The sequence below is a fragment of the Callithrix jacchus genome, chromosome 5 (genome assembly GCF_049354715.1).
Source record: "Callithrix jacchus isolate 240 chromosome 5, calJac240_pri, whole genome shotgun sequence".
NCBI classification, from domain to species: domain Eukaryota; kingdom Metazoa; phylum Chordata; class Mammalia; order Primates; family Cebidae; genus Callithrix; species Callithrix jacchus.
Window position 1 is genome coordinate 119,311,171 of NC_133506.1, and position 12,706 is coordinate 119,323,876.

At 45.3% G+C, this 12,706-nt stretch overlaps 1 protein-coding gene across 6 annotated transcripts in view; it reads right to left on the minus strand.

Moving 5' to 3' along the window:
• The window catches only part of PIP4K2B (phosphatidylinositol-5-phosphate 4-kinase type 2 beta), a 35,968-nt gene that overhangs the window by 20,171 nt on the left and 3,091 nt on the right, over positions 1–12,706 (minus strand). For 4 of the 6 annotated variants that reach the window (XM_002748504.7, XM_035303302.3, XM_017972713.4 and 1 more), the window contains 2 exons: positions 3,095–3,192; positions 480–576 (listed from right to left, as the gene is read on the minus strand). In XM_002748504.7, the coding sequence (XP_002748550.1) occupies positions 480–576; positions 3,095–3,192 (195 nt within the window). Of the gene's footprint in view, positions 1–479; positions 577–3,094; positions 3,193–11,440; positions 11,518–12,656; positions 12,703–12,706 lie in introns of those variants that run through there. The other 2 variants (XM_054257068.2, XM_078374310.1) reach the window with 2 other exon arrangements.

Sequence of the window (12,706 nt, forward strand, 5' to 3'; positions counted from 1 at the left end):
AGCTAATTTTGTACTTTTAGTAGAGACAGGGCTTCACCATGTTGGCCAAGCTGGTCTCGAACTCCTGACCTCAGGTGATCCACCCATCTTGGCCTCCCGAAGTGCTGGGATTACAGGCATGAGCCACCACGCCCAGCCCAATTCTCTCTCTTTGAAGTCAAACTACGGAGGAGAAGGGTTCTTCAGCCTAGACTGGGAATGTCAGACTAAAATGAAAGTGCTTCTGCAGCTCCCCACCCCTGCTGCTCTCCCTCCCAGGGAGAGAAACCTGAGCCTGTTCGGCATCTTCAGAAGCACTTCTAAGGCTCTTGCCCTCCAAGGGGACCCCAGTGCTGGGAGAGAGACTGCCTGGGCTGGAGCAAGGCATGACAAGGAGACAGCACAAGAACAGCAAAAAAGTTTTTATTCTCTACTAGTCCTGTGGCTTCCTGAGCCCATTCCATTCCCTAACCCTCTGATATTGCCAAGAAACTCCGTACCTGGTAATCCTGATCATCAATGCCAAACCTCTCCCGAAGGTTTCGGAACACCATGGGGCAATACTCCTTAAACTTAAATCGGCTGGGCAGGTTCTCCCTAGGGAAAAGCAGAGACATGTCTTTGTGAACTGCCCCTTGCTGATCTTAATTCTTTTTAAAATTATTATTTGTAATAGAAACAGAGTCTTGCTATTCTCAAACTCCTGAGTTCAAGCAATCCTCCCACCTCAGCCTCCCAAAGTGCTGGGATTACAGGCATGAACCACCACACCCGGCCTCATCTATATTCTGACTTCGGAACTCAGAGTGTGTCCACAGATCACCTGGATCTGAATAGTCTGCCATACGTAACACGTAGGTTTCTAGGCTCTTAGGAATTCTGAAGTTGAGTCTAGAAACAAACACTCCAAGGCCGGGCATGGTAGCTCAAGCCTGTAATCCCAGCACTTCGGGAGGCTGAGTCAGGTGGATCATGAGGTTGGGAGTTCAAGACTAGACTTGCCAAAGTGTTGAAACCCTGTTTCTATTAAAAAAAAAAAAGGAAGAAAGAAAGAAAGAAAGAAAGAAACACTCCAGGTGATTCTGAGCATGTGAAAATTTAAAAACTTTACATCATGTATTCAACTTGTAAAAATTAATCCAGCGGTATACTTCTTATTTGTGCACTTTTCTATGTGTATGTTGCCCTTCAATAAAACATACATTAAAGAAAAAAACTCTCGCCTGCTGGGCCATGAACCTGAGTACAGGCTCCACCTCACAAGTGTGGTGCTCACCCAGTGGGAAGTGCATGTGAACATCTGCTGTGCGCTGAAATCAGCCTGAATGCTATAGGGAAAAACCTCCCTCATCAGAGGGCCTCTCTCCTCTGGCCATATTCCTGTGGAAGCATCCTGAAAATGATCACACACAGGAACCCCACCCTGGGCTTCCACTGAGAAGCAGGAAAAGAGTGCCTGAGTTAAAGAGTCCTCAGTCAATTCAGTGGGAACACAAACTCCTGTCTGCTGGCACCAATCTCCACTCCTCAGTCAATACAGACTCCCAGGAGGAGAATCACCTTGAAATGATGACTCCTACCAATCCTCCATCTTTACAACAGCTATCCTGCCTAGGAACCCCCTTTCAGAAATATGTCCTCTGACTACTCCAGGATGAGACAGGCTTTAGGAAATCAAAAGGAATGTCTTCTTGGAAAGGAAGTGGCCTATCTGCCTTATCTACTAGTAAACAGCACCAGAATCTAATAAACAGCATATATAGCGCTGGTGGAGTGGCTCACACCTGTAATCCTAGCATTTTTGGGAGGCCGAGGCTGGTGAGGAGTTTAAGACCAGCCTGGCCAACATGGTGAAACCCCATCTCTACTAAAAATACAAAAAATTAGCCGGGCGTGGTGGCGGATGCCTGTAATCTCAGCTACTCAGGAGCCTGAGACAGGAGAATCACCTGAACCTGGGAAGCAGAGGCTGTAGTGAGCCGAGATTGCACCACTGCATTCCAGCCTGGGCAACAAGAGTGAAACTTTGTTTCCAAAAAAAAATGTACACACACAGTTGTTGGAAGGACAAAAGGAATAAAGATAAAAGAAAGTAAGATATTGGGTTCTCTGCTTTAGGCGGAGATATCAAGGAGGTAGAACCTCGCCAGAGGCCATGGACCCTGAAATGGGTAGTGGTGCAATGCTCACTTCCGGATCCCTGACCTCTGGGTCAGAACAACCTTCTTTCTGGCCTCTGAGTTAAGGGCTGCCTCTCTCTCCTTAGGTGGCCACTTACCAGGTGGCAGCTATGGAGACAGACAGCTTCTAGAACAAGATGGTGTTACTTACTATGGCAGACGGAGGTCACTAAGGGATGTTCTCAAGTCAATCTTCTCCTCTGGACTAACAGTCTGGGAATGGTTGGGTGATAGAACCCAGCTAGTGAAGTGGTGGGGACTGTGGGACAATGAAGAATAGAACCAGGATTCACATGCCGAAAGCAGAAAGTGTGAGCAGCAAACAGTTCTGGGGTGGTCCACAGAGGATGGAAAATCCAGGCCCCAAAGGGCTTAGAGCAGGCCCAAAGCTCTGCCAGGTGAGGCAGTCACTAGAATGTTTCTAACAATGTCAGAGACAACCTTCAGACACTGGTGCTAATCCAAGAAGTGACAACAGACAAAAAATGGGAAGTGCTACTCTGGGTAGTGCTCTCGAGCCTCCAGCCTGTTGCTCATACGCCAGCCAGCCAGAAAAGAACCTGGCAGTACCCCAAGCCAGGGATATGCCTGGCAGCCTCCTGCCTCAGACTAAGATCAAGATGGGGCCAGCCACTGCTACAGCCTCACACTGGATGCCTCAGCTCCTGAGCAGCTGACTTCCACCTGAGCTAACCCTAGATGAATCACCCTGGGACCAGTCATGTGCCCCAAGGTCCACCAGAGGTAGGCTGATGAAGGAGTGAGATGCCAATACTAGGATGAGAGGCACATAACGAATGCATTTTCCTGGCCATTATGTCAGCTCTGAGATCCAGGTGCTGCCTTGGCTCCTGCCATGCATGAGGCTTCAGAAGCTTCTGATTTGAGGGCAAGGACTACCCACAAAACCTGAGTCCACTCAGCAGACAACTTACTTATTGAAGAGATGATTGTCCACCTTGATCTTGCTGTAGGCTTTGAAGTCATCTGGCATTAGCATGACAGGAACAGGGACATTGCTCAGCTCATTGATCTGAAAAGCAAGGAGGAAGTAAGGCTCTCAGCCAGGAGGCCACCTGCCTCAGAGACACTAAGCTACAATGTAAATGGCACCATCTCCCTAAAAGCACGTCCAAGCTTCCCTTTCTGTCTTTTTTTTCTTTTTTTTTTGAGACAGGGTCTCATTCTGTCACCCAAGCTGAAGTGTAGTGGCAATCATGGCTCACTCCAGCCTTGACCTCCTGGACTCAAGCAATCAGCCCACCCAGCCTCACAAGTAGCTGAGACTACAAGTGGGCACCACCACATCCCACTAAATTTTTGTATTGTGTAGAGACAAGGTCTCACTGTCCTGAGCTCAAGCAATCCTCTTGCCTTGGCTCCCAAAGTATTGAATTACTTGGGAGGTAATCCAAGCCCCAAGCCCCAGGTAACACCCAGCCCCTCCCTGTCTTTATTTCTGTTCTTCTCTTCAAATAAGTTTCCAACCTTGTCCTATTTACCTACTGAAACTCTTCACCCGATAAGGGGCAGCTCAAAAGGCACTTCCTCCTTGAAGTTTCCCAAGATTCTCTAGACCATAAACACCCTTTCCCATCTTGGAATTCCTGAAGATTTGTTTGTATCTGTCTTCTGGACATCTCTTTCATATTGTAATTAACGCTTACAAACCTTGCCCTCACCTGCTATAGTTAAGCTAGGCAATAGCATATTATTTATATACATATATAATTTTGAGACAGAGTTTCACTCTTGTTGCCTAGGCTGGAGTACAATGGTGCGATCTCGGCTCACTGTAATCTCCACCTCCCAGGTTCAAGCGATTCTCCTGCCTCAGCCTCCTGAGTAGCTGGGATTAAAGACATGCGCCACCATGCCTGGCTAATTTTTTTTTGTATTTTTAGTAGAGATGGGGTTTCACCATGTTGGTCAGGCTGATCTCGAACTCCTGACCTCATGTGATCCGCCCACCTTGGCCTCCCAAAATGCTGGGAATATAGTGTGAGCCACCATGCCTGGCCTTAATTATATTTCTAAGCAAAGATCATCCTACTAATCTTTAGTGCTTGGTACCATTACTAGCATATATGGCAGATACTTGATAAATATTTGTCAAATGCAATAATAAATGATCAGTAGGTAAATGTCTCCTGGAGTGCAGTGGCTCGATCTCAGCCCACTGTACCCTCTGCCTCCTGGGTTCAAGTGATTCTCCTGCCTCAGTCTCCCGAGTAGCTGGGATTACAGGTGCCTTCCATCATGCCCTGCAAATTTTTTGTGCATTTTTAGTAGAGACAGAGTTTCACCATGTTGGCCAGGCTGGTCTTGAACGCCTGACCTCAGCTGATCCTCCTGCCTCGGACTCTCATTTTTTTTTTTTTTTAAGAGATAGGGTCTTGCTGTGTTGCCTAGGCTGGTCTAGAATTCTTTGCCTCAAGTGTTCCCCCTGCCTCAGCCTTCCAGGGTACTGGAATTATGGGCATGAGCCACTGTAGCAGGCCTGGCCCTGCTTTTATTGGGAGGGTCAGAGTGGGGCAGTGGCCAGACATCTACTTCTGCTCACTTAAAATTTACCTTGGGGATATGAGTTACATATCCATGAAAACCCATCCAGTTTTTTTTCTGTCTTGAGCTCATTTCTTGAATGACCCACAATTTGTATGAAGATGTTCAAAGGCCTTAACAGGCAACAAGAGACTGTCTCTTGTTATTTGACTGTCTCAAAATAAATAAATAAATAAATTAGCCACGCATTGTGATGCACACCTGTTGTCCTAGTTACTCATGAGGCTGAGGTGGGAGGATTGCTTGAGCCCATGAGTTTGAGGTTGCAGTGAGCTGACTGCACCACTGCACTGCACTCTAGCCTGGGCAAGAGTAAGACCTTGTCTCAAGAAAGAAAATAAAATAAAGATGTCAAGTCTTGCCATACACTAAACTGGGGAAGATGGGACAGGATGCCTTGCCTCTACTGCAAACAAACCTTCTCACTGTCTTTTGTCCCTTCAGGGAGCTGGTTCCCGGACAGGCAGCTGATTTTCTATTGGTGCAGAGATGAGGGCAGATCCTGCTCTTCCCTACCTCCAGTTCAGCCAATTAGTGGTCTAATTAACCACAGAAGTCCTCTCCCATCACAGCAGAGTATTTGACATTTGACCCTCAACCCAGTTGCATTCAGGACTTAGAGAGGAAACCTTAGTCCTGACTTAATGGGTTGGGGGGAGGGGGCACAGCCTTGTGTCTCCCAGACACTTTCCTTGCAAATCCTATTATCTCAATGAGGCCCCAGGTGGCAGTGAGGGGATAACCTAGAGTCATTTATGCTCCTTTAGGAGCATAAATGGGGGAAATGGCATTTAATTTGATGCCCCTTTTATGTTGCAAACCTTTTTTATTTAGAAATGTGAGAGAATGGAGGAAGTTCAAGTTAATGCAGTAACTGGGCTGGGGAATCACACCTTCCCAGAGTTGGTAAAAACCCAATTTACATGGGGAAATGAAGGAAGCCACAGGAATGCATGTGCTTGGAAAGGGGTGTGGGGGGGGGGGTAGTTTATGGTTGGCAGTGGAGCAGACTCAGTAAACTGCTGGCAAAAACTGACTGGCACAAACACGAGAGTGTATCCTATATGATTCCATTTATATGTAACATTCTACAACAGACATATATAATGAGAGAAACGAGTTGCCTGGCCTGGGGGCAAGGGGTGCCGAATGTAAAGGAACATGAGAACTGTGATTCCAGAGTGGCAGAAATGTTTGGGGTTGTTTGGGGTGATGGTTACATGAGCATATATATTAGCTGAAATTTACAAAATTGTATACTTAAAATATGCACATCATACATAAATTATTCCTCAATAAAGTTGATTTTTAAATTCTAAGCATCCAGCTCTGTGATACCCTTCATTGGATAAATCCTCCCAATAGCCAAAAAACCCCAAAAGACATATGCCAGTTCCCATTCCAGGTAGTGCTCACAAGAGAATGTGATTGACAAATCTGTGCCTACAGAGGAAACCATTCCACCTCCTTGATTTTCTGCCAACAGAAACAATTCATGGTGGCTGTCCCATTTCCTTTTTCCTGGCATACCAAGCCTGGCTCTGAGACTTAAAGGGAAAACAGAGACAGAGAGTTCAGGGCTCTTCCATAGTTCTGCCTTTTCTGGCTCATACCTCCATGATAGGAAGAACATGCCATTGGCTCAAAGAGTACGGTTGTAGAGCAAATTGATTCTGGATTCGTCTAAAATCCAAACTTGCTGCCAGGGCTTGATACTGGGGAACTAGAAAAGACTAAAACACTGGCTTGAGAGGGATCAATTTCCCCTTAGCCAAGATGAGTTATTCTAACAGGAACTATTCAGGAATGTTCTATTCATTCATTCTCTATGTAAGTCTTGTTCTCATTTCATCTCTATTCTTTTTTAAAATTTATTATTTAATTAGGTTCAATTCAGGTATAATTCATCTCTATTCTTGATTATATACCCCAATATCAGGAAATTTTCTTTTCTTTTTTTTTTCTTCCGGGACAGAGTCTCGCTCTGTTGCCCAGGCTAGAGTACAGTTGGTACGATCTTGCCTCACTGCAACCTCTAACTCAAGGGCTCAAGTGATCGTCCTGCCTCAGCCTCCCAAGTAGCTGGGATTACAAGCGGGCACCACCATGCCTGGCTAACTTTTGTATTTTTAGTAGATACAGGGTTTTACGATGTTAACCAGGCTGGTCTCAAACTCCTGACCTCAAGTGATTTGCCTGCCTTGGCTTCCCAAAGTGTGGGGATTACAGGCGTGAGCCATGGTGCCCAGTCTAAGAAATTTTTAACTCAGCTAACATTGGTGAATAATCCATCTCTCAACTAGGGGAGACTCACCCCTTATTTCTACTAGGCTACATGTAGATGATTCACTGTAGGGATTAGCCATATTATTATTAATATTTTAGTTTTACAAAATTTTATATCCCAGAGAGTTCTATTCCATTTCAGTTGAACAGTTTCTACTGAAATATCTACTACGTGCTTCATTCTGTTAGGTAAGTGTACGGGAGGAGAACACAAGGCAATAAAGTGTTGTACACACAAAAGAATCTGGAGGCTTATAATCTCATCAGGGAGATGAGAAAAAGCCCTGACACAATACAACTCAAAGTCAAAGCAGTATACAATTAAGTGAGAATCCACGGATACAGACATCAAGAACAGCAGAGGCTCTGAGAAGGATGAAGTTAGCATGGCCAGAGGGTCAGGCTCCCAACTCACATACGTCAGGCCAGAAACAAGGCACCTAATGCCTCTCCTGGTATTGCACCAAGAGCAGTTGACATGAGAAGAATCTACAAGATCGTGTTACACTCCTGCTCAGAAATCTTCCATGGCTCCTCATCAACCTCAGGGTAAAGTTTTAGCCTGGCATTCAAGGTCTTTCCTAATCTGGCTCAGACTGCCAAATTTCTATTCAAGTTACTTCTACTCAGTGTACCAAGGGCCTTACTATATGCCAGGAGCTGGGGATACAGAAACAAAAAGACATCTCCAGGGCTGGGCATGGTGGTTCACACCTGTGATCCCAGAACTTTAGGAGGCCAAGGCAGGCAGATCACTTGAGGCCAGAAGTTTGAGACCAGCCTGGCCAATATAGCAAATCCCTGTCTCTACTAAAAACACAAAAATTAGCTGGGCATGGTGGCCTGCGCCTGTAGTCCCAGCTACTTGGGAAGCTGAGGCAGGTGGTTTGCTTGAACCCAGGAGGCAGAGGTTGCAGTGAGCTGAGATTGTGTCACTGTACTCTAGCCTGGATGACAGAGCAAGACTCTGTCTCAAAAAAAATTATTGATTCTGCATGGAAGTGAGAGGAGGATGGCTGCTAGAGGAAGCTACAGAGAAACCACTTAAGGCCTGGGATGGAAGTTCTCCCAAAAACTGAAAGGAAGGAAATCCCAGACGGTGGGAATCAAGGCTGAGTTGTGAAAGCACACTGCCCATTTTAGAAATGGTGAGTGCATCTGCGGGGATGGGTCGGGGGATAGAGGACAGTATCATAGGACAGAAATAATGAGTGGGGGGAAGTAATAAAGGAAAGATAGGTCATCAGTCTAGCACATTATATTAATAAATACCGTATAAATTTCGTATTAATATTGTATAAATGTTGCATTAATAAATACTGTATTACTGCATAATAGAACAGATGTTTCTATCTATTGAAAGCCTGTAAATGGCCAGTGCTTTATAGCATTATATATCACACATAAATTACTTGTAATACTGAACAGTCACATAAAGTATTACTAAACAGACTTTGCAAAAGAGGTTCAGAGAAACAGGTACCTTTCTGAAAGTCGCACAGACAGAGCATGTGCAGTCAGAATTTGATCCCAGCCTGTCTGGTGCCAAAACCTAGGCTCTTTATGCTGTGCTGTGCAATCCTTCCTATGGCTGGCTACCTTGCCTAAGGTAGGATTTTCCATTCCTTGCCTCTATCCTAATACCACTGCAAGGAAAGTGAGATGCTCACTTTACAGGATATGAAAATGAAGCTCAGTAGAAAAAAAATTACTGCTCCAAAACATACTAGTAACAAGGGCAGAGTCTGGGTTTGAACTTGCGTTTGTCCACAATATGTTAAATTTGGACTTGACTATAAAGGCAATGGGATACTCTCTGGTTTAAGTCTGGGAATCCACACAATCAACTGAGTGATACAGAAAGGTATTTCTGGGATAAAAATAAAGTAAGGATTAGAAAAGGGAAAGAAAAAAAGCACCAAGACTATTTATGGGGCCATTACAATAATTCAGGTGACAGACAGTTAAACAGGCAGGAAGAACAAAGGAAGGGACAAAGCTAAGAGGTTCATCCAAGAGCTGGCTGAATAACACTTCCTCTGTGGGAGCTTCCTTGTCTCTCCCAGGTTGAATTAACAAATTATGTCTCTGTGCACCTTTATGTCCTAAATATTGCATGCACTTAAGTAATTACTTGTCTACACATCTGGTTTCTCCACTAGTCTGTGAGTCCCTTGCAGGAAGAGACTCTATCTTACCCGTTCTCGTGTCCCTGGTACAATGACTGGCACAAAGCAGTTGTGGGAGGAATGGGTGGATAGGAAAAGGAGGCAGTTGAGAGCTGAAATATGGCTAACATGGGGATAAATGAAGAAAAGAAAATGGCAAGACTGGTGTGTCTGTGCCATAAGGCGCATGGCCTGGAGGATGGGCTAGGTTAAGGTGAGCTACTGAAGCTATGACCAGACTGTACAGAGTCTAAAATGCCAGGGAGAGAAGAATCAACTTTATCTGGTAGACAAAAGGGAGAGGAGTACTAAAGGTTTTGAAGCACAGAAGCTCCTAAAGCAATGTTTTAGGAAGATGTGCCTTTCCTTTACTATCTTTAGCACACTGGGCCAGGCTCTTTCCCCTCTAGAAGGAGTGCACTTGTGGAATGCCAACTCATTCAAAAACCATGCTAAATACAACTTAATAGGAAGGTAAGTCTGTTGCATCTCAGGCCACTTAAGTGGTTTTTGGAATATCCACGATTAATTCCATGAGCATAAATAATGAGGGGGCTAACTAAGCTCAGTGAGAAACAACTTAAGAGCAAAGAGTTCACTCTATGCTGATCCTGCTGGAGATGAAAATTCCTTTTTCTCCCTCTCTCTCTCACTTTCCATTTATTTTTATTTATTTATTTTGAGACAGGGTCTCACTTCCATAGGCCAGGCTGCAATGCAGTGATGTCAGTTCACTGCAGCCTCAACTTCCCGAGTTCAGGTGATTCTCCCACCTCAGCCTCTCTAATAGCTGGGACTACAGGCATGCCACCATGCCCAGCTAATTTTTTGTATTTCTAGTAGAGATGAGATTTTGCCACGTTGCCCAGGCTGGTTTCAAACCCCTGGGCTCAAGCGATCCACCCACCTCGGTCACCCAAAGTGCTAGGCGTGATTCCACTGTACATATACAACAGAATACTATTCCGTCTTTAAAAAAAAAAAAAAAAGGAAATTCTGCAATGTACAACATGGAGATGAAAATTCAGCAGCTAATTCTAGTCTGGTGAACTTCTGTATCCAAAAGCCTCCACGTCCCTGTGCGACCTTCACAGGAAATGTTACTCAGGAGGCCTGGACTACACATGCAGGTTTCCTGGCGTGTTCCAGTGCTCTGTTGCTGGTTCAGCAGAGGGCTGCCTCCCACCAGCAATCACTTTTACCTGCCACCATCAGAAGACACGACATGCTAGAAATACACTCACAGGACCAAGGAGGTCCAAAGTAAGACCTGCCACTCTAGTGAGGAAAGAGAGGGCCACAGGAGCCAATAAATCTATCCGTGTTTACTCCTCCTTTCCACATCTTGGTTTTGCCTTTTGAGTCCCACTGTTCCCTGTGAGGTAGGAAGGCCTGCTAAAGGAAACTTCATTCAAAGGCCTGAGCAGGAATGTTCTCTAAGGAATTGTTTTTTCTTTTTTTTTTTTTTTTTGAGACGGAGTCTCACTCTGTTGCCCAGGCTGGAGAGCAATGGCAGGATCTCGGCTCACTGCAACTTTCACCTCCTGAGTTCAAGCGATTCTCCTGCCTCAGCCTCCCAAGTAGCTGGGATTACATAAGCCCACCATCATGCCCAGCTAATTTTGTGTTTTTAGTAGAGACAGGGTTTCACCATGTTGGCCAGGCTGGTCTTGACCTCCTGACCTCAGGTGATCTGCCCGCCTCAGCCTCCCAAAATGCTGGGATTACAGGCGTGAGCTACTGTGCCCGGCCACTCTGAAGATTTTTAAAGCAGCAGGCCAAAGAAAAGACTGATAAAGCAGGTCAGTAGCTCACATCTGTAATCCTAGCACTTTGGGAGACCAAGGCGCAAATCACTTGAGTCCTCCAGGAGTTCCAGACCAGCCTGGGCAACATACCATCTCTTCAAAAAATACAAAAACTGGGCCGGGCACGGTGGCTCACGCCTATAATCCCAGCACTTTGGGAGGCCGAGGCGGGTGGATCACAAGGTCAAGAGATCGAGACCATCCTGGTCAACAAGGTGAAACCCCGTCTCTACTAAAAATACAAAAATTAGCTGGGTATGGTGGCACACGCCTGTAGGTAGGAGAATTGCTTGAACTCAGGTTGCAGTGAGCCGAGATCACGCCATTGCACTCCAGCCTGGGTAACAAGAGCAAAACTCCAACAACAACAACAACAAAAATACAAAAATTAGCCAGGTGTGGTGGCATGCACCTGTAGTCCCAACTACTCAAGTGGCTAAAGCAGAAGAATCACCTGAGCATGGAGAGGTAGAGGCTTCAGTGAGCCATGATCGTGCCACTGAACTTCAGCCTGGACAAGAGCGTGAGACCCTGCCTCAAAAAAAAGAAAGGAAGAAGGAAGAAGGAGGGAAGGAGAGAAGGAGGGTAGGAGAAAAGGAGGGACGGAGGGAAGGAAGGGAGGGAGGGAGGGAAAATTTGTGGACAGAATTGGGGTGGAATGTAGGAGAGGAACTGAGCAGATTAAAGAATAAATCTGTCCCTCACACCATACCCAAAAGTGAATTCACAATGGATGACAGACTTAAATGTAAGAGCTAAAACTATACATACTCCAGCACTATTCACAAGGGCTAAGATGTGGAAACAAATCCACCAACATACGATAAAGAAAATGTGGCATATATATGTAACAGAATACTATTCAGCCTTAATAAAAGAAGGAATCCTGCAATATGTAACATGCACAAACCTTGAAAACATTACACTAAGTGAGATCAGCTAGTCGCAGAAAGACATATACTGCATGATTCTCCTTATATGAGGTATCAAAACAGTCAAATTCATAGAAACAAAGAGTAGAATGGTGGTTACCAGGGGCTGGGGGCAGGGGGAAACGGGGAATTAATCAGTAGGCATAGTTTCAGTCAAGTGAGATGAATACACTCTAGAGGTCTGAGGCCAGGCACAGTAGCTCACGCCTGTAATCCCAGCACTTTGGGAGGCCCAGGTAGGGGGAGTGCTTGAAGCCAGGAGTTCAAAGCCAGCCTGGCCAACATGGCAAAATCCTGTGTCTACTAAAAATACAAAAATGAGCCTGGTGTGGTGGTGGGCACCTGCAAACCCAGCTACTAGGGAGGCTGAGGCAGCAGAATCACTTGAACCCAGGAGGTGGAGGTTGCAGTGAACCGAGATTACACCACTGCACTCCAGCCTAGGCAACAGAGCTAGACTCTGTCTCGAGAAAAAAAAAAAAGAAAGAAAATGTACAAATGGCCAATAAGTATATGAAAGGATGCTCAACATCATTAGCTATCACAGAAATGCAAATCAAAATCACAAAGAGATACCATTTCACACCCAACAGAATGGCTTTAATAAAAAAGACAGTAACAAGTGTTGACAAGGATGTAGAGATACTGGAACTCATACACACTGGTAGACAGGTAAAATGGTACAGCCACTTTAGAGAACAGTCTGGCAGTTTCTCAAATGGTTAAATAAAGAGTTACCATCAACTGCTCCTGCTCCTCTGATCCCCATGGTAAGCCTCCACACGTAC